General features: G+C 45.0%; 2 protein-coding genes across 4 annotated transcripts in view; one reads left to right on the top strand and one right to left on the bottom strand.

Moving 5' to 3' along the window:
• Window positions 1-1325, top strand: part of BFSP1 (beaded filament structural protein 1) — a 35507-nt gene extending 34182 nt beyond the window's left edge. Inside the window, exon 8 of the mRNA XM_045528883.1 lies at window positions 208-1325. Coding sequence (XP_045384839.1) covers window positions 208-1157 — 950 coding nt within the window. The 3' untranslated portion in view covers window positions 1158-1325. The remainder of the gene's footprint in view (window positions 1-207) is intronic.
• Window positions 1326-7148: 5823 nt separating this feature from the next.
• The window catches only part of PCSK2 (proprotein convertase subtilisin/kexin type 2), a 188964-nt gene continuing 169765 nt past the window's right edge, over window positions 7149-26347 (bottom strand). The window contains exons 10-13 of one of the 3 annotated variants that reach the window (XM_045529543.1): window positions 23960-24175; window positions 21786-21886; window positions 14039-14266; window positions 7149-10147 (exon numbers count right to left, since the gene is read on the bottom strand). In XM_045529543.1, the coding sequence (XP_045385499.1) occupies window positions 9661-10147; window positions 14039-14266; window positions 21786-21886; window positions 23960-24175 (1032 nt within the window). In that variant the 3' untranslated portion in view covers window positions 7149-9660. The remainder of the gene's footprint in view (window positions 10148-14038; window positions 14267-21785; window positions 21887-23959; window positions 24176-26347) is intronic. The other 2 variants (XM_045529542.1, XM_045529544.1) reach the window with 2 other exon arrangements.

Below are 26347 nucleotides of genomic sequence, written 5' to 3'. Positions count from 1 at the left end.
GCTGGTTGGCAGAGCTGGGGCCTCAACATGGGCCATAAAGCAACAGAGCCAGGGCTCTTTCCCCGTTGCTTTTGCTCTAGATGCAGGAAACCCCACCATAGTGCTAGACATTTGTCTCCAATAGAGTTAGCCTATTTTTCAACCAATTCATTTTCTTACGCTTTCATTGACAATTGTTCTTGACTTACTGCCTGTGTGTTTTCTTAGATCTCACTAGGGCTGTGCAGGATATAACAACAGCAAAACCAAGACAAAAAGGCCTCCCCAAGACTGCTCCAAGGAGAAAGGAGATTATGGCGAAAGACAAAGCAGATGGGCCTCTGGAAGAAGTGCCGTTGAAAGGTCTGGAAGACACAAAGCTGGTGCAGGTGGTGCTTAAAGAGGAAGGTGAACCTAAGCTTGAGCCAGAGGGCAAAGAGGCCAGTCTCCTGACACAAGAAGGGGACCCAGAGGATGTGCCAGACGGAGGGCAGATAAGCAAAGCCTTTGGGAAACTGTCCAAGTTGGTCAAGGAGAAAGTGAAAAGCCCCAAGGAGCCCGAGCCGCCCTCTGACCTCTACACCAAAGGGCGGCACGTGCTGGTCACCGGGGATGCCAGTTATGTGGACCCTGATTTCTGTGTCTCCTCCATCCCGGCCAAAGGTGGGGTGGTGGTTTCCGTCGAGGAAGAGTCTGTGCGTCCTGAGGCCCATGTGGAGCCCTCTCCTGAGCAGCCTGAGCCCCCTCCGGAGAATGGGGAGGGGGTCCCCCAGGGGAGAGAAGATGAACTCCCAAGCATCCAGCCAACCACAGAGAAGGAGGGTGAGATAAGTGCCGAAGAACCGAAAGGCCCGGAGGAGAAACAAGATGGCGAGAAGGAGGATGAGGGGTCCAGGAGACCCTGCCCCACAGTCATACCTGGTCCAGAGGAACTGCCTACACCCGAGGCTCAAAGGCCTGGGGCCATCCAGGAGGGACTGGAGGGGACTAGGAGAAGAAGCCTGCCAGAAAAAAGCCCTCCCAAGCCTTTGGCGTATCAGAAGGTGGAAGTGGTGGAATCCATCGAGAAGATTTCAACGGAGAGCATTCAGACGTACGAGGAAACCGCTGTCATTGTGGAGACCGTGGTTGGAAAGGCAAAAGCAAACAAGAAGAAATCGGGAGAGAAGGGCTCTTAAAACGCCCGGGCTTAATGGGAGAAAATGTCTTTGGGGCCACTGTAGGGGAAAGCTTTGATATTATAGAACAGATGATAAAAGGGTGAGGGTTCCTGTTTGGAGTAGACCATAGTTGACCTGTCTGGCGTTGCCAATGAAACCTTCATTAAAACGTTTTCTTTGCTTGCATGTCCTTTGTCTAATTAACAGGGGCTTTGGGGTGTGGGTGGGTCAGCCCCTGCTCAGGACAGGGTGCTCTGTCACCATCCTTGTTTAGGAAAGAGACACGCTCTTCATCATGCTTCATTCAAAGACTTGTTAGAGACCCAGACACGGTCTGGATTTCACAGAGAAAAGTGCTAGTTGATGACACTGGCTCATTTTCATTCCATCTCAAGCACGAGTACATGCCTATGAGGATGAGTGTTTTGTTAGAGATAAACTGATTCAAGGGATCTGTCTTTGTTTGGGTTCCCACAGACGCTGATCCTGAAGCAAAGATTTGCATGTGAAAAGTTTCATTGGAATATGATCTTAGGGAGCGCCAGCAGGGGAGTGCAGAGGGGTGCCGGGAAGGCAAGGCAGATGATGAGAGATATGTCACCGGATCCTTTGGCACCGAGGGCTGCCAGAGCCAGATCTACTGAGGAATTCTGGGAGCCGGAGTGGAACACGAGCTTGAGTGTCATCCTCCCTGAGTGGGGAGGGAGCCAGGGTACTAATCCCCCAACTCCTGCCAGCCAGTGGGAGGTGTGCTCTCGGGGTGTTAACTCTGGGGGCCAAGAGGCAAAGAAATGCAGGTGCTGGCATTTGGAAGTCAGGCCTGGAAATACATGCAAATAGTAAGGGTCAGGTGTTATAGGGAGGGCACAATGCCATCTGCCACTACATGTGTACTGAATGGATTTTTGTATGAGATACTTAAAATTTTCTCACTCAGAGATTGCAGTCCTAGGGCAGGTTTCAAGGAGCAAACTGAAATGTCACTGCATATGCCCCTTGTTTAGAAGCTAGGTAATTAGTCCAATGAGCGTTTATTGAGCATATACTATGTGCCAGATAGTATGCTGTGCTGATAAGGGGAGATTTTTCAGACTTATTAAGGATCTTAATTACCATAATATAGCCTCGACACACATGAGTGTATGTGTTCTCGTGTGTATGCACATGCAAACATGTGCATACAGGTACTTACTCTGTCAATGTCCTAAGAAATAGACATTACTCCAAACCAGAATCTTTGCAAAATTTTTACGTTGTACTTAGGCATCTATTTTTTACTAAGAGTCAAAAAAATGAGTTTTTACTTAGGCCAGTTTAAAAATTACTCCTCTGTGTAGATGCTGCAAAATACACTAAGGGCACACTGAGTGAATGCACTTAAATGGATTATTGCATTGGCCTAAAAAAAAAAAAAGCATGTGGCAAGACAACTACACATTATTAGAGAAAATTGACAGTCAAGAATTACACTCTTTTATTTCTTTCTTACAAATGATAGCATACTAAAAGGAATCACCTTTTCTTTCTATTTAGAGCTTTAAACAATCTTTTTCTGAAAACATTTGAGGTTTTGATTTCAAGAAAGAAATAAGCTTTTGTTATTCTTCCTAAAAGATGAATGGAGAACCCACTCCACTGCACAGTTTTGAAATATTTATGACTTAAAAGCTTAAGAGAGAATGATGGAAACCACCCATTAGCTGGAGCGCAGGGTGTACTCGGAGTCTGGGCCTGTGTGTATATTTTATTCAGCATTAACAGCCACTGCGAAGTCTGTCTTTTCCCCATTAAGTCTTTTTTTATTTTTTGGACTATGTGTTCAGTTAATATTTTTATTTAAAAAGGCAGGGCGTATCATTTTGGAAAGAAAGCTCATTTTTATATTCTATTTAGTCAACCAAGAAAAATGTATTGGCATCTGTTCTGTGCCAGGCACAGTCTGGCACTCGGGAGACAGCCAGGGACAATCAGACATGGTCCTGCTCTCAGAGATGTGACTTTCTGGTGGGGGAGGCAGGAAATGCACAGGCAGGCTGATAATGAGGAGAAAATTAAATAGAGAAGATACTATGAAGGAAATAAAATAGGGTGACATCTACTTTGAATTGCGTGGTCAAGGGAAGACCCAGTGAAGGCGGTGACATGGGATCCGAAGGACAACAGGGGCAGCACCTGTAGATCTGTGTATTTGCCCCAGATCTGCACATGATTGCAGCAGGATCTGCAAGTGCAAAGGCCCTGGGGCAGGAATGGACTTGGCTTGTTCAAGGAGGAGAAATAAACAGGTTTGGAGGGGGACAGTGGAAGGAGGTGAAGTCATGGTCGGGTACAGGGACCAAATAAGTGCCATTTCATGGCAGGCTCACGTCAGTCTGAAAGTTGGGCCCCTGGTGTGAAATATGGGGCTGGCTGCACTGGAAACTTTGAGACCCAGACAGGCTCTTTGTTCCCCATCCCCGAGGGTCCCAGGGATTTGCCCCACTTGCTCATTTTCTTGATGGCTACTCCCCACTGTCCCTGCTCAGTTCTGCTTTCCCCTGGTGAGCTGTAGAATGGGTTCATTCCTGGCTTTTCCTCTCGCCGAGGTCTCTGAAAGCAAGCACCACAACTTTTGTTTTATAAAAAGTTTCTTGCTAGTGAACATGGGGGCTCAGAGCAGGCTTCCCAGTAGCACTGATGCCAGGGTCTCCGTCCCTCTTCCCTGATGTAGCCTAGAGCCTAGTCCAGGAGCAAGACTTCCCCAAAGCTGCCTTCTCCATAGAGAAGCAGTATGGCAGCCTCCTGCCCTACTCACTTCCAAGCATGAGTCAGTGAGCCATCCCTGCTGCTGTGCCAGCCGCCCAGGGCACTTCGCCCAGATACCCCGACTCTCGCTGTTCACTCCGAGGCTTCTTGCTGCAAGCACCTGCGACCCTCAGCCTTAGGGTCTCCTACGGCCACAGGAGCATGCTTGGTCCATACACTGGGCAGGTTGGAGTCCCAGGGAGTTCATGCTTTCAGGAGCAGCCCTCAACCAAGGATGGACAGGACCTGGTGGGTAAAGACCCCAGCTCTCTCACCCCTCCATTGGGAGAAGTTTTAAGCATATTCTAGGTAGTCGCTTGGAGGCTCCCAGTGGGTTTGAGCCTCAGATGCCCACGAAGAAACCCACTTATCAGTGTCCCCTGTATTGGTCTCCTCCCTTTCCTGTTTCACTTTCCTTCTCCCGTATACATGGGTGCTTCCTTTTAAATAAACAGCTTGCCTGGGACTCCTTGTCTCGTGCGTGGCTTCCGGAAGGACCCAGCCTAAGACAGTGGGCTGGCCTCTGCTGCCCCCACCTGCCCAGAAATACCTCCCAGGCCTCAGGCAGCAGCCTTGACCTTGTGTTGAGGAGCTGCTCCTCCTACACTGAATACGGCCCTGGTCAGACTGTTGGTTCAGACATCCTGCCTTCCTCTGGCCTAGGGGTGAGCTAGTGACTCAAACTAGACCAGTCAGATTCCCTCTTGTTCAAATTTGAAATCTGAGTCCCATGAAACCAAGACTACAGATGCCCTCTGCTCTGTTGGGGGTGGTTCTGACGAGATCACCATGGGTTCTTGCCTTGTATCTAGGTCCCCAGATTTGTTCCAATCGCTGTCTTTTTTCTAGGATGGTGCTGGCCAGCTCTTTAGGCCTGAGAACTACTCCATGTGATTTTGACTTACTGCTTGTTTGTTTTCATTAGTTATATTTGGTTTTTTGTTTCTTGCAACCCCAAAGTTCCCAAAGATAACTGCTGATTAATAAGGTTTGGTATCAACAGAGAACTTAAGGAGGTTTGGATTAAGTTGGATTAACCCCACACCCTGAACAAGGTCTCCGGTGCGGGGGGGTTTGTTAGGGCAGTGACTGCAGGAGGCTCAGTGTGCTGGTTAGTGAGCTCCTGTCTTCTCTACCCTGTGCTGCCAGGGGTGGGCTGCCACTCCTGTCCTGCTTTGCTGCTTCCTGGGAAGCTCTGTCAGAGGGGACCCAGGGGAAGCCTGAAAGGCTGAAGGAGGGAGAAGGGACTTGCTCCCTTTGTTCCTGTCCACATCACCCAGCAATACTGCTGCTATGGTCTGAATGTTTATGTCCCCTTCAAGTTCATATGTTGAAGTCCTCATCCCCAAGGTGAAGGTATTAAGAGGTGGGGCCTTTGGGAAGTGATTAGGTCACAAGGGTGGAACCTTCATACAAGGGGATTAATGCCCTTGTAGAAGAGACCCCAGAGACCCCTTTGCCCCTTCCACCATGTGAGGTTGGAGTCAGAAGGCACCGTCTCTAAACTAGGAAGTGGGCCCTCACCAGACATCGAACTTGTCAAGGCCCAGGAGACATTCTGTGCTGAAGAGTTTTAAGGGCCTCTTATTCTCTCCCACAACCACTGTCCCTAATCTTTGCATTTTGCTTTTTAGAAATTTCTCTCAAATTAGACTCTTTGCATCTAAAAGCTTACTTTGGCTATAAGATCACCAATTCCCCTATTTCAGCATTTCTCTCTCTTTCTCACTCTCTCTCTCCCAATATAAAATGCTTGGCTGTGTGTCCTGAAGGTTTTGCACTGTGTGGTTTTCATATAATCACTCAAACCAATGAATGCATTGGTCATATGAAAACCACTCATGAATTTATAAATGGTAGTAATGATGACATACAGTAATAATGTTATAAGAATTTTATCAACTTTTTAAACTTAATCTTTTAGAAATCAATCTTTGAACTTAAGCTTTAAAAAGAAGTGTCTCAATATCACAAGATCAAACTTTGGACCTTCAATATATGGTTTTAGTCATTGGCATGATGAAGATTTTAACAATTGATTTTAAGTGTTGTATCAGAGGACAAAATGATAAGTTGGTTTTATAATGAACTGTGATAAATACAGTATATTAATATTTTATTAATAACTGTTAAGATTTTTCTAGAATAGTCTGCGGTCATATGAGGTAAGGTACTGCTAGTTTGTAATAATGTTCACGGTACCATCCATAAAGAGAGGTTGTCATGTAGATTGGTACTTAAGAAAAAAAAATATATATTTATTTGTTTATATATTTCAGAATATTATAGGGGTACAAACACTTTGGTTACATAAATTGCCTTTGCACCGCCTGAGCCAGAGCCACAAGCGTGCCCATCCCCCAGTGTGTACCACACCTGTTAGGTGTGACTTTAAGAACATGTTTTAAGGAACATCAGGCACGTCCTGTGGCAGAAACTCTAATGCTCACCAAGAATTCCATTAGTTGCCCTACATTTCCTGGTTGCTTTGGATTTAGACGGGGCTATTGGCCAGTACTGGGCAGTAGGCAGTGGGAGGAACTGGCGTGTGTGATTCCTGCGAGGTGAACGTAAAAGAGTGGATGAGAGGCCTCCGTGGGTCCTCTTCTGCACAGTGATTGTAAGAGGCTCATGTGATGACTACAAACCACAGGACTAAAGCAGCCTCGATTCCTGCGTCACTGCATGGAGGTCTGTGGCTTTGGGGAGTGACCTGAACCCTCACTAGAATTTGTGTGGATGATACATAAACCTGTGTTGCAGAAAACCACTGAGGTTTTGACGCCGTTGGTTACTATAGTATAACTTAGCCTGGCCTGACTCATATATTCTAGAATAGTGTTTCTAAAGGATTTTTGACCACGACCACAATAAGAAATGCGTTTTACACTGTCAGCCAGTACACACACACACACCTGAAACAAATATTTTGGTAAACAATACTTATCCTTGATATGCATGATCTATTCTATTCTACTCTATCCTAGTCTATTTGATTAAAAAATGACTTCCTACGCTGATGTTACAACCCACTAATGGATGTAACCTGAATTTGAAAAATGCTACTGTAGGTCATAATTTGTGTGTGATTTATATGCTAATTATAAATCTTTCATGCACATTTACTAAAGCAGGCTTTCTAGACCTCTCTTTGGCAACTTTTTATTATCTGCCCCTAAAATGGGTGGAAGTGTTTTCATGTAAGATACAGCACATCCCACATAATTTCTGGAAGGTAATGTTTTATTGTTGAGCCTCCTAATTTACAACACGTCTTTTGAAATTCACTTATAAAATTTTGTCGCAGGGAGTAACAATCTTAACCTGATTAATTATTCACTTATTTTCATTTTTTAAAATAAATGACTATAAATAACTGTCTCTTGCATTAGGATCAGGGATATCATAAAAACATCACTAGCTGGACATATTTTGGTGTTAATACTGATGCAAAAAATGAAATAGAGACCAAATATTTATATATAGCACTATATATATTTTTATATACTGTATACTCATATCAAAACTGGCCATTTCTATTAAGAAGCTGATAATTTTTTTTCTAATTTCATAAATTATACCACAACTGTGAAAATATGGACAACTATTTTATATTTTTGCTGCAATATAAGACATTTAATGTTTATACAGAGAGCTGCAAAATTACAGAAGTGACATAATGGGAATCGATGAACATTTTCACCTGAATTTCCACCGGCCTTTTTCTTCAGCCAGAATCATCTTGATGTCCTCTGAATATTGTTTTAGAGATGAATGTGGTGTCTGTTTCTTCAATAAATACACATACACACATTTTAGGTATATGTGTGTATATACATTTATACAAGTGTATATATATACACATATATATACACATGTATATAGTCTACATATGTATATATATTTCTGTGTGCACTTATACACACATGCACACATAATGTCCTTTGGTTTATTTTCAGACCATTAATGTGACATGAATTTTCAATGATTTCCATGTATTTTTTTTTTTTTTTAAATCTAGACTGGTTTAAAAAGACCTTTGCAACAAGTAATAAATTTCTTTTAAAAAATCATATTATTACACTTTAAAGCATGATATAGAGAAGGTCACAGGGTGTTAGAGAAGACAGAAATTCATGCCAATATGGGGGCAAAAAGAAAGAAAATGGGGTTTTCAGACTTCCCTCTGCATGTGGCCACCTTCAGGGACCAGAACCTAGCGCTCTTGTGTTGCTGGCTTGGTAAAGGAGCTCCAGGCGAAGCCACATGCTCCCATGGGAAGGGAGGGATGGAGCCAGGATTGGCTGAAAACAAATCATTTCTTGAAAATGGGGATGCTTCGGGATTGGGGATGAGAAGCCAGTCCCTGGGTAGCTGAACAAAGTGACAATAGGTCACTTTGGTAATGTCTATTTGGGAATGAAATGGTATCTCTTGGGGGCTGACAGCTATAACCTTTGGGTTGCATGTTAAATATTCTCATGGATTGCGTAAGTTGCCAAGATGGTGACTATGTGCTTTCCTAACAGAGGTCTTCTCTTGCCTCCTTCAGGCCTTCAGGTACTGTGGGATGAGTTGGCATGGCCCCCTTGGCAGGAGAGGCTCCGTACGAATGAAGGTCCATATGAGGGTGGCCGCTCCTATCTGCAAACACGCTCCCTTCATCCTTCATACACGCTTCTTCCCAGACAGAGCCATTTCCCCAACACATCGATGGAATCACAATGTGAGGGAGTTAGATATTTCTCTCGAATTATATTTTTGGAAATCACAGCTGTCAAAAAAATGCACTCACCTCACCTCTCCCTTAGATCAGATTATAAAGCCCCAAAGTGACTTAGGAAAAGGAACGTTCCTGTTTTAAAAACTAGTAAACTACTTTCACTAGATGTGTTGCCCGCCTTGCCTTAATTTGTTTTTTCTTTTGCATAGCCATGTGAGGAGCCCAGGAAATCAAGGTTGGGATGAACTCTATGCAAACTGAGAGAAATGTGGGCTGCTCTAGCAGATTGTTACCATAACTCAGGGCCACAGCTGGTGAAAGGACAACCACACGACTTAGCTTTTATGTTCGTCACATGGCTGGGTAGGGCGAATTGTGACCTTGGTCTTGGGGGGTATAATGTCCAGTGCTCATGGTTTTTGAATCTCTCTTCCCCAACAGTAACTAGGGCTCTTGAGGGGCAGCATCTTTGGAATCACACCACCTCCTCTACGTCCCTGACAAATCTTACTAAATTCAAAACATCTTTCCCCAAAGGATTTACAGCATCTCCTGTGCTTCAAGAGACACACAGAGCTCACCCTCTGTCCCCAGCTTTGATTTCCTTGTTACGGGTAACAGCTTCTCAGTTGAGACCACGGACGAACGTTCTCGGAGTCACTGTTGTGTGGCTCTTTAACTGCATTCTTTTCTCAGAAATGGAAAAAAAAAAATTGAGGGGAGTGCCGTCCCAGTTTTGTTTGCAGTGTATCACCTATTTGAATGACAGAAATAAAGACCTTAGAGTCACACACAGGACAGAGACGTTGGTGGGAACACTGTATTTGGGGCATAGAATTAAAAAGATTGCTTCCATTGTAATGAAAATAATCATCGACAGTGAGCGAAGCTTCAGATCAAGAAGATGGGATTGCTTGTGTGGGCGACAGTAATTGCTAGGCGCCTGCCAGAAACGTGGGGCGAGGACAGAGGCAGAGGCGGGGCAGAGGGCGGCGGGGCGGCGGGTGTGCAGCGCTAGTTCTCTCTCAGGATGCTTTTCAGGCTTCTCTCCACGGCTTCGTCCAGCTCTTCCTCCAGCTCTTCCTTCTTGGACATGGCCAGCTTGGACTGGTAATCCCTCACCACCTGGTCGATGTAGGGGGCGCTCTGCGTGCCGTGCAGCATCAGGGTCCACTCCTTCAGCACCCCCTTCTGGGGAGCACTGCCGACAAACCCCAGCTCCAGGGTCCAGGTTCCCCGGGCGTCTTCTCCCCAGGTGTGGGTGGTCATGAAAGGCCACTTGTCAAAGCCCACCTTGGAGTCGTCATCCCTCGGACGCCGGCTCAGCAAGATGGACTTGGTGCCCATGGGGGAAGTCATGTTGATGTTCAGGTCTCCCCTCCTGGTCGCGTTGACTGTGATGACGGCTTGGACGTGCTCGAGGTAGCGCACGAAGTTTTCCTTGCCCTCGCACGCGTCCGTTGTGAGGGTCAGCACCAACTTGCCAGTGGGTGGTATTTTCCTGAGGGCAAAGGGAGGAGAAGATAGAGTAAGGGGCCGGGCGCGGAGGCTCCCGCCTGTAATCCTAGCCCTCTGGGAGGCCGAGGCGGGTGGATCGCTCTAGGTCAGGAGTTCGAGACCAGCCTGAGCGAGACCCCGTCTCTATTAAAAATAGAAATAAATTGTCTGGACAACTAAAAATATATATAGAAAAAAAAATTAGCTGGGCATGGTGGCGCATGCCTGTAGTCCCAGCTACTCGGGAGGCTGAGGCAGGAGGATCGCTTAAGCCCAGGAGTTTGAGGTTGCTGTGAGCTAGGCTGACGCCACGGCACTCACTCTAGCCCGGGCAACAGAGTGAGAATCTGGCTAAAAAAAAAAAAAAAAAAGATAGAGTAAGGTATGGTGGATGCACCCGAAGAGGGGTTTTGAAGCCAGCTTCAGGTCTCTGAAGCTGAGTCTCCTCTGAGTTCACCTGCAGCTGCAGCCTCCACACACCACGACCGCCTCCCATCGCAGGCACCAGCATCTCCCAGCTCTTCCCTGGGGCTGCCACCCACCCTCCCTGGGCACCGTGGGAGCTTGCTCAGCCTCTGCACAGGGCAGCCCAAAGGTGCCAGGGATTTAACCTGTCAGGGGCAACCCTCCACCAATGATTGACAGGATGTGGTGGATAAGTACACCTGGCGTCCCTGTTCTTCAGTGGCACAATTCAGTGTCCGCAGCAGGCCTGAGCCTAACTGCTCACAGTGGCAACTTGTTCATTAATGACTTCATTGCTTTCCGGCCCTTCCCTGCCTCACACTACTCCCTCACTTGTATTTCCTGGGATCAACTCTCAAAAACTGTCAGCATCCAAGTCCTGTCTCAGGGTGGACTTTTGGGGCAGGACTTCATAATGCCTTTTGTTTAAAGTACTAGGTATCTTGATGAACAGAAGTGACTGCTAATAGAATTGTTATTACTACCATCGAAAAGAGTTGACATTGGGTAAATTCTAGTGAAAGACTTCGGGAGTCTCTTTGGCCAAAGATGGCACAGAAACTGGGTCCCCTGAGAGAGGACACATGTGACTGGACTCTTCTGGGAATGTTACGTTACTATGGAATTAAATCAAAAGCCTGATGTGAATTCCAGAGGCAGCAAGCCTGGTAGGGAAAGGAGAATGTACCCTTCTCTCGCAGGTAGGGGTTGGGGGGGCAGCGAGGAACAATATTTTCCAGGTGTTTCTTATTTACTTCTTTTTTTTTGCTCACTTGTATTTCCTGATTTTTCTACAGTGACCATATATTGCTTTTATAACAAGAAAAGGAATAAAACTTATTTTAAAGGAAAAAGGAACTACAATGCTTAGGAACAGTCAATTTATAAGAAGGTTAAAATAGGGGATGGCTGTTTGTGGAACAAAATGAGGCTCTGCAGAGGTACTTTAGATAGTCACAGGGTGTTAGTTCCCAGGGAATATTCTGGAACTTACTGGCTGCAGAAAGAAGGCATGAGCCTGGAGGTTTAAGAGCTCCTCTCTGAACTTTCAGAGATGATGTACAAAGGTCCAGTGTTTAAGTCCTACGAAAGGTACACTTATGGACTTGGGGCAGCTTGTATCTTTGTTTTATTGCATCTCGTTGCAAATAGGTGCTCGATTGCCTAGTGCCTAGAAATAGGTGTCGTTTTCCGGGAGGCTGTGGGGGATGCTGTTTGTGTTATGAATCCTCAACTGTATGATAAAGTGGGGAAACTGTGATTGTTTTGTTTGAATAATCACAATAGGTAATAATAACAGCCACTCTTTCTCCCGGGCCTAAAAAGCCTGCTTATGTGGCAGTCACGTGAGAACACGCAGCAGGTAGCTGTTGTGAGGTTTTCTCTTCCCTGAGTAACGGAGCCAGGTGGGCAGGGGCTCACACAGGAAGGCTGGTCCGCTGTCACCAGCGGGCACCAGGCTGAGCCCACTCTCTCGCCCCCACACTGCTTCCAGCACTCACTCCGGATTCACCTACAGCTCGGAGTGGGATCGCATGTTTTGCCACAGCCTTAAAGGAGCCGAGTGAGTAGTCCCCTCGGGGTGCACAGAAGGGCTGGGGGTGGCCTGGGCTGAGCGGTTTGCTCCGTGCTGGCCGACGGGCAGGCCCGGTTGGCTCTGTTCATCCCACGTGGCTGGTGCAGCTGTTCACAGCCGGTTGTATTTTTCCTTTTGATTTTAGTTGAGCACCCTTCACCGACTCTCTTGATAAAGTCTCCTTAGAAAATTGCTTTTCAAATTGACTGCTTCTCTGGGAAGATTAAGGCTGAGGAAACCCACAACCTAACAATTGCCACTCACCACACCTGGGAGCTGTTTGCATGCAGCCCTGCATGTCCTAGAACGTGGCGGTTTCCAAGGCTGTTGATGCCTCTCCCCCAGCGCCTTGGGAGTGAGCGTGGCGGTAACAGGGCCTTCTCTGCTGAGCGGTGTAGCCAGCCCTGGGGTGGCCTCTAAGGCTCCTTGTCCAGTCTCTGAGCTCTCCAACTAGCCCACCTGCCCTAGACCGCACTCACCTGTGTCTGAGAACACGTTCAGTGTGGGGGTGGATGAGAGACCAGACGGCGCTGAGCGGACGCAGAGCCCTTCCAACCCAGCCAGGGCCTCCTCCCCGACTTTGCTGGTCCTGTTGCCACGACTGAGACATTTTCCTGGTGCCCGGGTAACACTGGCCGAATACAGTCATTCCCTCATTCATTCAGAAAATATTTCTTGTGTGTCTCCTGAGTGCCTGGCACTGTTCCAGGCACCAAGGATACACTAGTGAACATGCCAGATGAGGCCCGGTCCTCGTGGAGGGCTCCCGGGAGTCAGTGCTGAGACAGCTCTCTGGCTTCCTGTCATTGAAAACGTGGCACTGACCTTGGGTAAAGTCCCTGCCTAGTTGTAAGACGTCGGGATGATCACATCTCTGGGCCTCAGATTCCTTAAAAGAGGGGCTCGGACAACATTATTTCCAGCGCTCCCTCTGCTCCAAATTCCACATTTGTGTGGGTTATGACGGAATGCTAAACATATGCAGAAACCGGGCGATAAACTGCTCTTCATCTCAGCACATGTCCTCATTCTTTCTCCTCCTTCCCTCCCGGGGCGCTTCCCTCTCTCACAGACACACGGTGCTTAAGGAGCATTAGAGTCTGTCCTGTGTGTCCAGAGCGATCTCAGCAAATAAGGTCTTTATCCACATATTGATAAGAAGGCCCCAGCATATTCCAAGCCATTTCCCTAAATATTGCAACGCTGACACCTTTTTGTTAATTGTGAATTGTGAATGTAGCTGATGCGTAACTCAATGTAGACAGTGGTCCAGTTGCACTGCCCCACAGAGAGAATGAATAAATAAATTTCGTTATAGCCACACATTGGAACACTCTTCAGCAATGAGAATAAACTACTAGTACACACTAAACATGTTCAAATCTCACAAACATAATTCTGAGCAAAACATTCTAGATAGAAAAGAGAACATAGTGTATGATTCTACTTGTATTAAGTATAGAATAGGCAAGATCAGCTACGGAGTTAGAGGTAAGAATAGTGATTCCCCTGGTGCGGAATACTTCTGGGGTATTAGTCATGTTCTGTTTACCGATCTGGGTGCTCGTAACACTGTTTGATTTGTGCACTTAAAAATAATGGCATAACCCTGAAACAGTTAAGGCTCACACCTAGAAGCAGGGATTCTGAGGTACACAACTGTGCTCTATGGAAATGGCACCCCCTAGTGTTGTACAACTAACTCTACAGCGCTGCCTGGAAGCTGGTTGCCCCTGAATCAAATCCAACCCTTGCCCCTGACATGGAGAGGGACTCTGATATTGTTGTCAATGCCACAGCGCCATCTCTGGGGCATTGTCCACATGCAGCAGAAGGACCTCTGCCCCCACTTACTCAGGGTCCTGCACGGAGCCTCCCACACAGTGGAATCTCTCGGGCACGGTTTTCCAGTCTTTGGCCATTTTCACCATGGCGCCTGCGTCAAGGACCCCGTAGCCAAAGAGGTGATTAAACTCCAGGCCGACCCCGTTCCGCCGCCACTGATGCACCTCATCATGAAGCTGGTTCCGCTTGGAGGTAAGCACGGTCAGGTGCTGCATGTCTCGCCAGGTCAGACCCAGGCTGGATACAGGAAGCAGAGAGTGTGACAGCAAGGGCAAGAGGCAGGGTGAGAGAGGGAGAGAGACACAATGACTAAGATAAATAACACCCAGGACACAGACCCCTTGTGAGGTTTTGGAACATCTGTGAACCCCCAATTCGAGGGAGGGGGTCCATGCACTATCCAGAACCACTATATATGTCAATTTAAAAATCTTGCTTTTTTTACTTAAATAAGTTTATTTCAGAAGAGCATTCTAACACACACACTGGAATGGCTAAAATGAAAAAGTCTGAGAATACCAAGTGTTGATGAAGATACGGAGCAACTAGAACTCGTGTACTTTGCTGATGAGTGTGTAAGTGACTGCAACCACTCTGGAAAACTGGCTGTATCTTCTAAGGTTGTCCATACGCCTAAGCTATAGCCCAGAAATTTCATTCCTAGGTATGCACCTGACAAAATGTGCATCTATTCCCCAGACTTGTGTGCTAGAATGCTCATAGCCCCAAAGTACAAAGCCCTTAAATGCCCATCCACAGTAGAATGAATAAACCAAGTGAGGTGTAACTTATTGAATATGGGATACTATACACCAGTGAGAATGAATGAACTATAGCTACTCTAAATAATATGGAAGAATCTTACAAATACAGTGTTAACCTAAAGAAGCCAGACAGAAAAGATAATATACTGTATGATTCCATGTGTTTGAAGTATAAAAACAGGAACTACTAATTGATGCTGTTAGAAGTCCTATTAGTGGCTAGTTTCCAGGGGTGGTGACTGGAGGGGGACACAAGGGAGCTTTTGGGTGCTGGTCATGCTCTGTTTATTGGTCTGGGTGCTAGCTACATGGGTGTGCTCCATTTCTGAAAATGAGGCTACCAGTTCTTCAAGGGTAGAGAAAATATCTTCAGCATGTCTATGTCCCCAGTGTCCAGGACAGTCCTTCGCACAGTTTGCTCAGTAAATAAACTAGTCTGCTTGCAAATGGTACTATTTTTGGAAATTAGTGTCTATTACTACTCATTTCAGTTTTTCAAACTGCAAGTCAAGACTTGTTTGTGGGCTAGGAAGTCAGCTTATTGCACAGGTTAACTATTACTACCCGAGCTGCACGTGAAAATCTTCTTGTGGTGATGTTTAACATCCCAGTGCTCAGGCCTCATCCCAGACCAAGTAAATCAGAATCTCTGGGAGTAAGATCAAGGCGTTGGAAATTGCTGACTCTTCCCAGATCAGTTCAGTAGACAACCACAGTTGAGAACCAGTGATTTAACGGGTGGCCCTATCATTAAAAAAGTGAATGGAATAGAACAGACAAGAATAACAGTGTGCACTGTGTGTAATATGGGAAACTATTTTTTTTTTTATGAAGTGTTTGGGTGTGCTGGGCCGCAGTGCAGAATTCATTACTCACTGAGGGTCCTGGTCAAAAAGTTGGCAAAACCCTGCACTACGATTCTTTTCAGAAGTCGAACAATTGAAAGGAATAGCAACGACATAACTCATTTGATAAAATTTCAATATATACAAAGTTCACTGGTTTGAAGATTTGAATCAGAGTCAAGGATTCTAATTATCCTGAAATGCAGAACTTCTTCTTTTATGGAGAAAGTTCCAAGGAAGTTCGATGCTTATTTGAGGAGAATTCAGAACGAATTTTGGACATATGGTCCCCCAGGACTGGAGAGAATTCTGTGAAAGTTCCTGAAGTTGATTATGGCTAAAAGCTCAGTGTTTTGCTGAAATGGGATTCTGAATTTATTAATCTCAGAGGTGTTGACAAATAAGAATCTAAATGACCCGAGGGCTGGCTAGCAGGTTAATGATAGGGCTAGCAGGTTTTTCATTTCTCATCTTTGTTACAAAAATGTTCTGTACTTCCCAATGCCTGGAGAAGGACACCCTCAGATGTTTCTCCAGATTGAGTCTCATGGGAAGAGAGAGAGAGAATGTGTCAGAATGAGGAACTTCTCACTTCTGAGATAAATCAGAACATAGTACATAGCTCAGTGTAATTGAGTTTGTGAACAGTTTGACCAGCCATTTTCATATGTGTAAAAAGTAAAACTGGATCCTTCTTAATTCTCCCTTCTGAGCAATTTCAGAATTGACAGAATACACTATTCTGTAAAATAGGTATTTCATCAACCTGCTTTAAGCTTTAACCCAACCTAGTAGCTCGAGAATCACAGGTGCTAGTTATCAAATCATAAAAAAATAAATAAACTTACAGAGTATCTGTAAGGTAAAGGTAACTGTGTTGGAGGTCAAGTAATGTGACACATTACTTGTAGGACAAGTAATGTGACATGTTCTTCCCTGTTCTCAAATATTTTGCATAATAGTTGGGAAAATAACACAGCCACGTGAAAAGGGACCGCACAATGAAGTGACTCCATGGATGTCTACTGAGTGTCGACCACATTTAGGCACTGTGCTAATTCTGGGCGTGTCGCAGGGAGGTCCCTTCCCTTACAGAGCCTAGGGGGACAGATGGACAACTCAATATTGAAAAAGTAAGGGCTGTCATTTTAGGGGGAGCTCAAGATGCTGATGGAGCCTTCAGTGGAGCTCCTGCATTATCCCAGTCAGGGGTTCTCACTGTGGTCCTCAAGCCCCCGCATCAGAACCACTTGAGCACTAGTGACGTGTAGATTCCCAGCCCTCCTAAATCAGCATCTTGTAGGTTGTGGGCCTGGGAATGTGCATTTAAGATAACTCTCCAAATGATTTTTTCTGCACACTGATGTTTGAGAACCTTGGTCTGTGATAGCGGTTCTCAACCTTCTCTGAACATTTGAATCATCTGGGGATGGTTAAAAAAAGTGATGTCAGAGCTCACAGGTTTTGATTTCATGGACTCATCCAAGCATCTGGTATTTTCAATATGCAGTCAAGCTCGAGCAAACCGGGTCTGGGGAGCTTCCTTACTTCCTGAGTAGCATTCTGGGAGCTCGTGCAAAATGCAGCTTTCCAGGCACTCCCCTGGAGATTCCGATTCTGCAGGTCTGAGGTGGGCTTGGGTATTTGTGTTTTTAGCAAGCACTCCAGGGAGTCTAATTATCAGGAAATTTCAGAAACTCTGGTCCAGGGATCAGCAAGGATCTCTTAGGAAGTGGCTAACTACACACCTGACTTCTAACAGAGTAGATTAGATTGGTCTCTCCTGTTTGTAAGGATTTCCCCTCACCGTTTTCTTTCAGAGCATGGTACTTCCTTCTATTTATAGCATCAAGTTCCCCTGAACCCAATTAACATTTTCCTCCTAATTATCAAGGCAGCAAAGAGAATTTAAGGAGAACACACGCATCTTTAAAGAAATTGAAAACTGAAATGTTTTAAAGACATTGCAGTTTTAAGGTTGGAGAAATGACTTCTATAACATCTGGCAAATTCTAGAAGCCAACAGGAGACTTTTAATCCCTTTACTTATTGGATCTGATCTTTTTACCGAGCAATGTAAGGTAAGCAATTTGTTTCATTTCTCTGGGCCTTGTTTTCTTCATCCGTAAGAGGTGACTGCAGTAGCAAAAGATCCATTTGTTTTCTTTCATCTTTAATATTTTGAGTTTATCCTCTAAATTCTGGATTATCTCTAGTTTGAGAAAAAAAATGCATCTGTGAGTCAAACTGGCGTTTTCTCTACTGCCTTTGTTTGCTCACCTCCTCTGAATGGTGAGAGGAAATATAGTAGTTTACACACTACCCCCTGGTGTCACTGTGGGTGGAAATCTATCTCAAAGAAATCAAAACCTGATTTTGAGCATCGTATTTGAGGAAGAGCTAATTCATTCATTCACTGTGGCCCACTGCCATGCACAGAATGAGTGGTGAGCCCCTCACCAAACTGGTGGCTGTGCCTCATCTATGTCTAATAGTGAGGCGGCGGAAAGAGCCCCACATCGGAACCCAGGCACCCCGAGGTTTAAATCCAACCGTGTGAACTTGGACAAGTTACAATCTGAGCTCCAGCCTTCATATCTTTGAAATGTGTATAAGGCCTTATAGGTTTGTTGCCAGGTATGAAAGTAGATCAGGTAAGTAAATAGCTAGCACAGTGCTGGGTGCTGAATAAAGAGTTTATTAATAATAATAAAATCTATCTCATTTACTGGAAATTGAAGTAAGTTAGAGGAGAATAGATGCTATTTCCCAAGTAAAGTATTAGTCACAATATTTCAAAGTATGTAAATGAACGACTTTCAATTTTAAGGGGTATTCAACCTTAAAAATCACCACACATCCAGTTAAAAAATAAGCTTTCCTAAAGAAATAATATTTCGGAAGCAGAGCTATGATATCCCACAAAGTCATTTGAACCTTATTGATGATCTAATTTTCGTTTTTAGCTTAAAACAACATGCATTTATTCTCTTAACAGTTCTGCAAGTCAGAAATCTGCAATGAGTCTTACTAGGCTTAAAATCAATATGTCCACAGAGGGGTGCTCCTTTTTGAAGGCTCTGCAGGAGAAACTGCTTCCTTACCTTCCTTCAGCTTCTAGAGTTTGCCCACTTTTCTTAGTTTGTGGCCCCTTCCTCTGTCTTCAAAGCCAGCAGGGGGCCTCCTCCAATCCGTATGGACTCTGACCCTCACTCTCTTGCTTTCCACTTTTGCTTGTAAAGACCTTATGAATACATTTAGCCTACCTGGGTAATTCAGGATAGGAAAAATCTCCCCATTTGAAGGTTAACTGATTATAACCTTATTTCATATATGTGTATGTGTGTGTGTATATATATAAATATGTAAGAGGGCTGTCTGGAAAGTATCCAGCCATGTAACTGTTCTTGTTATGTTAACAATGGCTGGATACTTTCTGGACAGCCCTCATATATCTCATGAAGTAATATAATGTATTCATAGGTTTGAGGGATTGGGATGTGGACATCTTTAGGGGGTCATTGTTCTATCTACCATACCATGCTTCTTTGATGTACTAGGTCTTATTAGATATTTGTAGCTCATAGGGACTTCTTTCCAATGGAAAAGCTGCTAAGACTCAGAAGAGGCCTGTTATGGGGATCTCAGTAGGAGACGCTTTGATTCTGCAGACGTGGTGGAGCTATGCCCATTGATGGGGCAGGACTGCTAGTTTTCCTGCAAGGGCAGCTGAATGTGGGATAGTGAGAAGAGCAGGAGCGATTCCCTTGGATATTTGATCCAAGGCTATTGGCTATTCTATCCCTTGTATAGAGCTAGAACAGCGGGGAATATTTCTTTATCTCATTTATTTTACACCAGATAGAGAGTTGGACCAGTTGACCATGAAGGGCCCTCCTAATCTTGAGAGTTTACAATCTTCCTGTTTGGTGAGATGGCTTCCTAGATAGAATGTATGGCTGGGAGATATGGGAATAGATGCAATCACATTAGATAGCACAAGTTCTAATCTCTTGAAAGAGATTATTAAACTTTATTTAATGGACATATTCTTTCTGCTCCACACTTGAAAATTTACAGGAAAAGAGATTCCAGATGTTCCTCAGTGAGACATTCTTTTGTTGTTTTCAACCTCTAAATGATGTCTACAAGCCAAAAAAGCTATTCTTTGGCAGGAAATGCAAGTAAAATCCCATTATATTGATTTCCATTGGACAATGACCATATGTCCTCAATTTCTGGAATAGTTCTCATTTCATATAATTTTATTCTTTTCAATAAAGAATTAATTAAATGTATCAGTGTAATTTAATTTTATATCTTGGTAAGACATTTCATACAAATAATTTTACAAACCAGAAGATCTTTTGTTTAATTCATCTTAATTTTTTAGTTTGGGCAAATATAGTTGAATATTTTCCTGGTAGTGGAATTTTTTTGCCTGAATAATTATACTGCTACAGAACATCCCTAGTCTGTAGAGCTAAAGACAAACAAAACTTGCTATCTGTATAAGCAATAAGTTGGTACCTGGTAATAAATTTACTTTGAAAAAAGATAAAAGAAAGAAATAGTAATAATGACATCCAATGTATATTAAATGCCTAACATAGGCACTGTGGCAAGTCTTTACATACATAGCTTTGTTTCGGTCTTAAAAATGAAAACTCTGAGAAGAAAGTACCTTCTCCCTGTGCGTATTTTAGATGGGGAGGCTGATTAGGCACTTGGAGCAATGTTGCCCTAATGATGTACAAAGTTATAAGGGAGGAGACCAGATGAGGAAGAGGAGACCAGACCAGATGAGGAAGAGAACAGACCGGAAGAGGAGAACAGACCGGAAGAGGAGACCAGACTGGAAGAGGAGACCAGACTGGACAAGGAAGAGGAAACTAGACCGGACAAAGAAGAGATCAGACTGGACCAGACCGGACAAGGAAGAGGAGACGAGAAAGGTCAGTTTTGGGAACCCTGTTCCAGTGCAACATGTGGACCACTTTTCTCTGGATGATTCTCTTGAGCCACAAATTTGTCTCCTTATGACATCTGCTCCTCAGATCTGGCTCAGCCCTCTATAACCACAGAGAAAGCTCCACGTCCTCAATTTGGGGTCTTACCTGTAAAAGGAGGATAATTATGCCTTTTTTCCATGAAGGCAGAGGGTTAGACTAGACAATCTTTCAAAGTCCCTTCCTATGCTAGGAACCAACTCCTGCCTCCCTTATAAGTCAGAAAATGCACTGCATTTGTGGAGAGAGTCAAGCTGGGCTGCATAGAAATTGATGCTGCAAGCTCCGGTTGCCTAGCAACTGCTAATAGGGATGGGAAACTCGACTCCCCTTCCCCAGGGGCCTGAATCCAACTTCTCAAAAGTTGCCGGGTGCTTCATTCTCTGACAACTCCCTACCAGCTGACATTTACACTCACACCATGTGCACAGTGTCTGAAGCCCACATGTTCCTTCCTTGAACATAATGCCAGCCTCTGGCATCACAAAGAGAAGGTACGGTAGCAGGTGGGCAGGTACCCTCACTGAGGCACAAATCCAAAGTGTGTCCAGCAGCAACAATATGAGGCCTCTCTGTAGGATGGTGAGAACACAGGGAATGGTCTCCGCTTACCTGTAGCTTGGAAAGTTTCCCAGTAAAGCCCATATCTTGGTCTATACTGTGTGACTTTGCTCACCTTGTTTCAGTGTGAAAAAGTGAATTCCCCTCATGAATGAACAACTCTTGAGCAGGAACACCCTGTTTCCACATGTTCTAAGTTACCTTGCTAGATACCCAGATTGGCAATTAGATTTCCTTCATTTAGCTGAGTGCATTACTGGAATAAAATAGCCAAGGGGTACATGGAAAATAAAGGGGTCGATTCTAAGAATAAAGAAATATCTATGTGTCTCTATTTGGTATCAGAGTAAGTTGCTGATATGTGCTGTTGGGTGTTGGAGTCTTGTGCTTTCCCAGGGATATGGGTTTATGGTGTGTGTGTATCGTTGGGGCCCACGGGCCATTTAGAAATGCCCAGCGGAGTTCATTGGCCCTGACTATCCACAGGCTCTCACATCTGACACCTGGTATGTGGGTAAAGAGACACGTGTTAGTCTACACTGCAAAGCTGGTCCTGGGCCCACAGCTGTGAACATACTTAGCCTCCAAAGCCAGTGCAAACACGCCAGCTGCCTCGGGAGCAGCCGCAGATGTCCCAGAATGCCTCAGAGTGCAGTTGCCATACAAATCTGTGGTTGCCTGGAAGGGAAGATATTGAGTAGTGAGTGAATAAGTCACACTATTTTGAACCCCCAAACACTGTGGAGCAGAAATAAAATACATTCCTTTTATTTAAACTATGCCTTATTCTGAAGAAGACTAAGATGAAGTTAAGGACAAACTTAGCATCCATATACCTGTTTCTTTTGCCATAAAGTTCATCTGAGCTTCCTAGTAGCCCACGTAAAAAGGACATGTAATCAATTATAGTTACAGTGGCCAAGAGATAAGTCAATTGTTCAAAAAAGCCTATCTGTGGTTAATCCAGAGACTAGCGAGAACTTTATTTCCTGACTCCTGAAAGGAAACACTATGTGGTGGAAAGTGATAAGTCAGTATCTCCACCATGGTTTTATTGCATTGGGACTGGCTCTTGGAAAGGAAATGTATCAGCATGTCTTTTCCCTTTACGAAGGAAAGAGTGGTATTTCCAAGGAGGAAAGAACAAACATGTTCAGCTAAAGTCTACCTAGCAGGACAGGCTATTAAAAAGAAATAGTTCTCTACATCTAAAATCCGTGGAGAGGTGCTGAAATATGTGGAGTCAAGACAACCCAATATGTGGGTATCACCTCCACCACTCTTATTTAACAGGGAGACTGACAAACTGAGTTTTAAAGGACTTTCACAAAGAGAAAAACCTCATTTTCTGTTTGTGAGAGCCAGGGTTTCCATTAAAATCATGTATGAACCACAGGAATTCTTCCTCCTCCTCTGACTATAGGATCCTCAAGACAGCCTATTATTTTAAGGAATGAAGTGTATCAGGGAGGTTTAAGGGCATCTATTGAGCAAAATTATAATATTCAGAGGAAACTCCAGGTCCTTCTCCAGCCCAAACAGAGAGTCATAGATAAGGGTTGAGGACAAAGTTACACCACTGGGAGGCCCTTGGGGGTAGGGAAGAGAACTTCTAGGGGCGGGAGTGAAGCATCACAAACAGAACAGGACTGAGACCGCCCTCACCTGTCCCTGTCTGCTCCGCTCTTCTCCCTTTCCACCCACACAGCTTGTAGGATAACAGGGGCCAAAGTCCCCTTCTGTTTGGGAAGGGCTGGCATATTCCATGCTCCCCAAGACCCAGGGGGAACCCAGGAGGGCTCCTAGGAGGGACAGGCTGTTAGGGTCTGTGTCCCTTCTAGTTAAAGGGCTTCTGCTGGCTCACACAGGGGCCTGGCCATCTCGCCACAGTGGGGGCCCAGATGGGAATGTGGGGTTGAAACACCAGATGGTAGTGATGATTTTCCTCTGAGCACCTGTCCTCTCTTGAGAAGCCCCAGTGGAGGTGGCTGGCCAGTTGGGGTATAATGCATGCATGGCTACTGAACCACCTACTAAATTCCTGGTTTGGAGGTCTGAGGGAAGGCTAACATGTGAGCAAAGGAACCAGCGAGAAGAAAAGATCCAAAAAGGTTCATTATGCTCTACCGATGACATATTTCTAAGGAGATTGGAAAATTCACTGTTATACCTAGTTGCTGAGGAAGGTTTTTTTTTTTTTTTGCTCAGAAAAGAGCAATAAATAACTTAAATTTATGATTATTTTTGTTTTTTAAATCACGGAAAATATGATGAAAATCACAACTCTTTTCCTGAGAAAATACACATGTGCCCAAATTTAAGGCGTTTACGGACCCAGAAAAGTCCATTCATGGGTGCTGTTTTTTTTAATTACTATCCTACATGCATGGGTTCTTGGCGTCCTGGTGTCCGTGAGGAATGAGTTAGTTATAATGACAATAAATTAGTTATTCCTGTTAAGTGATGTGATGGGGCAACTTACTGATAAACCAGAGTTCATCGTGATTTGCAAGCCAAGACAATAAACAAGAAAATCTACAGAAAATGAGCTGCAAAGGAGGCATCCCTGTTCCCGCTGCCAGCTTGCAAACGCTAGGTGTGCGTTTGGGGAGAAAGCACGATTGGGAGAAAATGGCTCTTCCCGCAGAACCTGCGCTAACTCCGCTGGGAACCAGGCGGCGAAGTCACAGGCTCCGCGTCCCACCCGGTCCCAGGTCCCAGGGAAGCGGGGCGGGAAGCGGCCGCACTCACCACGCCGGCCTCGGGGTTCCTTTTCCTCCCGTTGCTGAAGGTGGAGGCCAGGGTGGAGGAGCAGCTCTCGTCGTACAAGGCGGTCCTGCCGTCGTTGATGGCCGAGTTGATGGAGATGGTCCACATGCTCGAGGCGTAGCCGTCGCAGTTGCAGTCGTCGTAGCTGCCGCCGTCCCCAGACGCCCACACGTAGATGCTGCCTTTGCCGCCGCGGCCCTGGGGGGGTGGGGCAGAGGGGACGCTGCCGCCACGTCCACGGCCACGCAAGGGGTGGTGCGGGGCGTCCGCGTGCGGGTCGCGGGGCAGGGAAGGCCCCGGGCAGGGAGGGGCCTCAGCAGCTGAACACAATGACTCGACTCGCTTTTTAATTAGGCTGGAGCCTTCTGGGGGAGGGGGGCACCGTGGGAAACTATCCTGGACGAAGGATAGATATAAAAAGTCACCTGAATTTACAATTTAAACTGGGGACAGTGAGGTAAGAAAAGCAGGAAGAGTCTCCTTAAAATTTACAGATGAACTGCTTTAAGATAAAGCTAGCAGGTAGTACACGCTCACTGTGAAAAAGGCAAAGTATATGGAAAGGAAAATGAAAAAAAAACCTCTCCAGAGGTAATCGTTATAATCTCATTCTTATGTATCCTTACATATTAGACGCTTCAGTGAAAATGTAAGCATCTGTATATATATTCTTAGCTATATAAGATATGCAAAATATTTATAGTAGATGCATACCTTTTATTTTAAATAATTGTATATATCATATATAAATTTACATATAAATATAATATGTAGATATTGTAAATATAAAATCTACACTTACCACCAAAATATAAAAACCTTACATATATGTGTTTATATATATTTTTTTCTTTTTTATCCAATTGGATCATACTAGAATCCTTCCACACACAATATTATATGACATTTTACTTGTGCAGGGGAACACCAAATGTAGAAGAAAGTCTAAATGATCAAGTAAAATGTACAGCAAATAAAACTTTAAGCATATAAAGTATGCACAAGTTACTACCATGTGCTAATTAGTTTAAACAGCAAGCTTTGTCATAAATACCTGCAGTAGCATCATGCTTCCGTTCAACCCATGTTCTTGGTGTTTTTTTTTGAAATTTTTTCTTTTTTCTTTCCCTATCTTCTATGAGTATTCTCCTCTCTAACTCAACAACCCAGGATTGGGTCGTTCCTTTCTCGCTTCCCCCTTTCTTACTCCCAGGCATTGGGGCTTGGGGCTGCTTTGGGTTCACCTGTGGGCTGTGTGGGCCCAGAGGAAAGCAGCCGGCAGCATGGGAGGCCGGGATGATGGGGTGGGCCACAGGGGTGCAACCTCCACCCACTCCACAGCCTCGCCCGGGGTGGCTCAGTGACCTTCTAGAGCAAGAAGACGGATAGGAGATATTGGCAGAGAAAGTCTGTCCCTGCATGGCCATTAGGCGTCCACAGTCCCAACTCAGTGGCTTAAGCGTGGAGACGCCAGAAGGAAGTGAGACGACTGGATTACCTCCAAGGTCTCTCTCTCTGCCTCCTGACACTCCTGAGAAGTGACATTTTCAATTGCTTCTAACTGGACTGGGAGTTAATTAGCCTGTGATTGATTGAATCGATAAGTCAACAAATAATTATTCAACCACTAGCTGGGAACTGTCCTTAGCATCTTAGTAAATCTACACTGGAAAACTCCACCAAAACAAAGAACTGCTTTAAAAAGCCAGGACACAGAGAGAAACAGATCATTCCTGCAGCTGGTGCAGAGGATCATACTCTTCAGCAGACTCAGATTTGGGCTCAGTGTCAAGAAATGGCACCTTCTGAAAGTGCAACTGATGTGAATCGGGATGAATGGGTGAGGCTGACCATCTGCGGAGCTTTCCCCTGAACTAGTCCACACGTGGGCTGCTAGTGAGGCGAAGCAAGCTTTGCGAAAAGGAAATCAATCCTAAAGTATTCTTGCCTTGGTGTGGGAAGTATGATAGAGCGATTGCAACCCTGATGTTTCATGATTCCCTGTATCCATGCTTTTTGCAAGGTGGCTTTGCAGCCCCACACATCAAGAGGAGGAGTCTGTTTCCTGCCCTAGAATCCAAACTGGTTTTGTACCTTGTTTTGGTCAACAGGATGTAGCGGAAAGTGATTCTGTGTCAGGACTAAGCATAGGTCTCAAGAAGTCCTATGTACTGTGCTCTCTCTCAGAACTCTTTTGCACCATGACAATAAACCTGGGTTAGCCTGTTGGCTGATGAGACATGTACTCTAGTTGAATTCACTGCCTCTGCTGCTGGCTGCCAGACACAGGAGGGAGGCCATCCTAGATCAGCCAGTCTTTAGCTCACCCTCCAGCTGCCCACAGAAGCATGAATGAGGCCCCGAGATTAG

Source organism: Lemur catta, chromosome 17 (genome assembly GCF_020740605.2).
Source record: "Lemur catta isolate mLemCat1 chromosome 17, mLemCat1.pri, whole genome shotgun sequence".
Lineage (NCBI taxonomy): Eukaryota > Metazoa > Chordata > Mammalia > Primates > Lemuridae > Lemur > Lemur catta.
The sequence above is the reverse complement of the archived record's forward strand: the minus strand, read 5'-3'. Positions and strand labels throughout refer to the sequence as shown.